Below are 2,843 nucleotides of genomic sequence, written 5' to 3'. Positions count from 1 at the left end.
AAAAAAATAATAATAAATATACATATACATATATATATATACATATATACATATACATATATATACATATATATATACATATACATATATATATATTGCCCAGATAATATCATTCTGAAAGTTAATAATATACATTAAGACAGTATTAGGACATTTGACAATTTCCACCTAAATAAATCACCGACTTTCTGACCTAAGAAATTTATTGATGCGAAATCTAATCAAACAAGTGACAGTTAACGTATTCCTGGACAGTTATTGAAGCTCTTCCTGGTCTTGGTTAATTTTCATCAATATGAACGCAACTACGGAAAGAATTTATGTTATAGTGAATGTTATATCTAAAAGAATAAAGTCAGCAACGTAAACAGGGAAGGCTCCGCCCCCTTCCGGCTTAGTCCTATCAGAGAAGAAAAAATGCGGTGTTGCTCCGCCCCCCCAGCCATCTGTCCAATCAGACTGGTCAGCAGCGGCAATGTTGGTCGACCATTGGTCACTTGTGGACAGCTCCGGTGACTTAAAGGTGTGAAGTGGCGGGAACTTCTCACTCGCAGCACAGCAGCCTCGCAGCACGTGTCGTGAGACCAAGACACACACTACTGGACTTTTATCTTAAGTGAATCTCTCTCGACAGTTTTGTGTGAGTGATCATACACAATGCCGCGTCCCTGCCGCGAGAGTTACGGTGATCAGAAGCCGCCGTACTCGTACATCTCCCTCACCGCCATGGCCATCTGGAACAGCCCGGAGAAGATGTGTACACTGGCGGAGATCTACAAGTTTATTGTGGACAACTTTCCCTACTACCGCAAGAACACTCAACGCTGGCAGAACTCTCTGCGTCACAACCTCTCCTTCAACGACTGCTTTATTAAGATCCCTCGTCGTCCTGATAGACCCGGCAAGGGCGCCTACTGGACCCTACACCCGTCCGCCATGAACATGTTTGAGAACGGTAGCTTCTTGCGCCGCAGGAAGAGGTTCAAGATACCCAGGGATGAAAAGGACGCCATGGAGGCCGGGATGACGTCGTGCAGCGGCGTCCAGTGTCCTGAAGAGACGCTCTTCGAGGACCCCCGCGAGTTTAACCACATCGACCAGGAGTTGGACTTCCACTTGGGATATTTTAGCCACCCGGTTCAACTGACGCCCACACTGGGTTTCTCGCCGCCCACGGCAGGCGTCTCGGTGCCCACTCCTATGGTCTCACCGCCCACGCCCGCCCTCTCTACACCCACGCCAGTACAATCCACGCCCAAACGCCAGGCCTTCACCATTGAGAACCTTGCTACCAGCGACGCTCGACCCACGCCCGACCCCACGCCCCTGCAACCCTTCCTGTCACCAATGGGCATGGATGAGCAACAGGCCCACCCACATCACGCCCACCCTGACCATCAGGGCGTGGGAGGGATGGCGTGTGCCTCGTGCGTGACCACGCCCACACTGCTTCCTCACCTGTACCCGCCAGCTTCGCTTTCTCTCAACCTTGCGGCGCCCACGCCCCTCTACCCTACGCCCTTCCTCCACGCCATCAACCCTCAGGAGCTGCTGCAGCCTCTCCAGCCGCCTTACAACCACGCCCTCACCATCTTCGACGCTATGAGCCTTTCCAGGTTCTACACTAACCATTCCAAGGACTCCAATCATCCCAGCTACGACCCTAGCTATCCCAAGGACTCCAGCCACCTTAGCTACGACCCTAGCTATCCCAAGGACTCCAGCCACCCTAGCTACGACTCCAGCTATCCCAGCTTCGACCTTAGCTATCCTAGCTTCGACTCCAGCTATACCAAGGACGCCAGCCAGCCCATGGATCTCTCACAAGCGCGACCTCCAGCACAAGACAAGGAAAACTGTAGGTACTCCCCACCCATGAGGAGCCTATGACCTCTCCGTGATCATTCAGAGGTCATATACACCTGACGTGACCTCACCGCTGAAGGTCACAACTACCCCACACTCACCTATGTATATAATTATTGTACAGATACTAGCGAATGCTTTAATATTTTCTTAAGAATAAAGTTATGATTTGTATCGCGAGAATTTTAATTATTCCTTGCCTATAACAAGAAATTTTTTCCCTATAATTTGAAGGGTACACCATTTATCACAATGTCTGTGTTATGTTCCACTGATGCTATAATGATTCCACTGGTGATACAATGATTCCACTGGTGATACAATGATTCCTCTGGAGATACAATGACTCCATTAGTGATACACTGGTAATATGATTACCACTTGTTGTTGGTGTATCTTTTAGTGTATGTATACTGAGAGGTGCATATCTCTTAGTGTATTTGCACTGACAGGTGTGTATATCTTAGTGTATACACGCTAACAAGTGTGTGTATCTCAGTGTATATACACTGACAGGTGTGTATATCTTAGTGTATGTACATTGACAGGTGTGTATCTCTTAGTGTACATACAGTGACAGGTGTCTATCAGTGTATATAAACTGATAGATGGTCTATCAGTATATATATATATATATATATATATATATATATATATATATATAATGACGGGTGTCTATCAGTGTATATGCACTGATAGGTGTCTATCTCTCAGTGTATATACACTGAGAGGTGTGTATTTCTATACACAGAATTGTGTGTATATATATATATATGTGTGTGTGTGTAATAAGATCACAATGAACAGGTGATATCACTATATGCAGAAAAGCCACTGTGAAAAAAATAGTGAAATTCCAAGGGCTTCCGTGATTTCTCACATTATCAAGGAAGTATCAAAATAAAAGATTAACAGAAAGGCATATAAGGAGGAGACTACACTTCGCTGCCACTCCACAACACCTGTGAGTGTTTATG

At 45.9% G+C, this 2,843-nt stretch overlaps 1 protein-coding gene across 1 annotated transcript; it reads left to right on the top strand.

The window, feature by feature from the left end:
• The first annotated feature begins 657 nt into the window (after nucleotides 1-657).
• LOC128684292 (forkhead box protein B1-like) lies at nucleotides 658-1,944 on the top strand. The gene has a single exon (XM_053770462.2). The coding sequence runs from the start codon at nucleotides 658-660 to the stop codon at nucleotides 1,888-1,890; it is 1,233 nt and encodes a 410-aa protein (XP_053626437.1). The 3' UTR covers nucleotides 1,891-1,944.
• Nucleotides 1,945-2,843: the final 899 nt, after the last annotated feature.

This window comes from Cherax quadricarinatus, chromosome 4 (genome assembly GCF_038502225.1).
Source record: "Cherax quadricarinatus isolate ZL_2023a chromosome 4, ASM3850222v1, whole genome shotgun sequence".
In the NCBI taxonomy this organism is placed as follows: domain Eukaryota; kingdom Metazoa; phylum Arthropoda; class Malacostraca; order Decapoda; family Parastacidae; genus Cherax; species Cherax quadricarinatus.
This window is presented reverse-complemented; position numbering and strand designations above follow the sequence as displayed.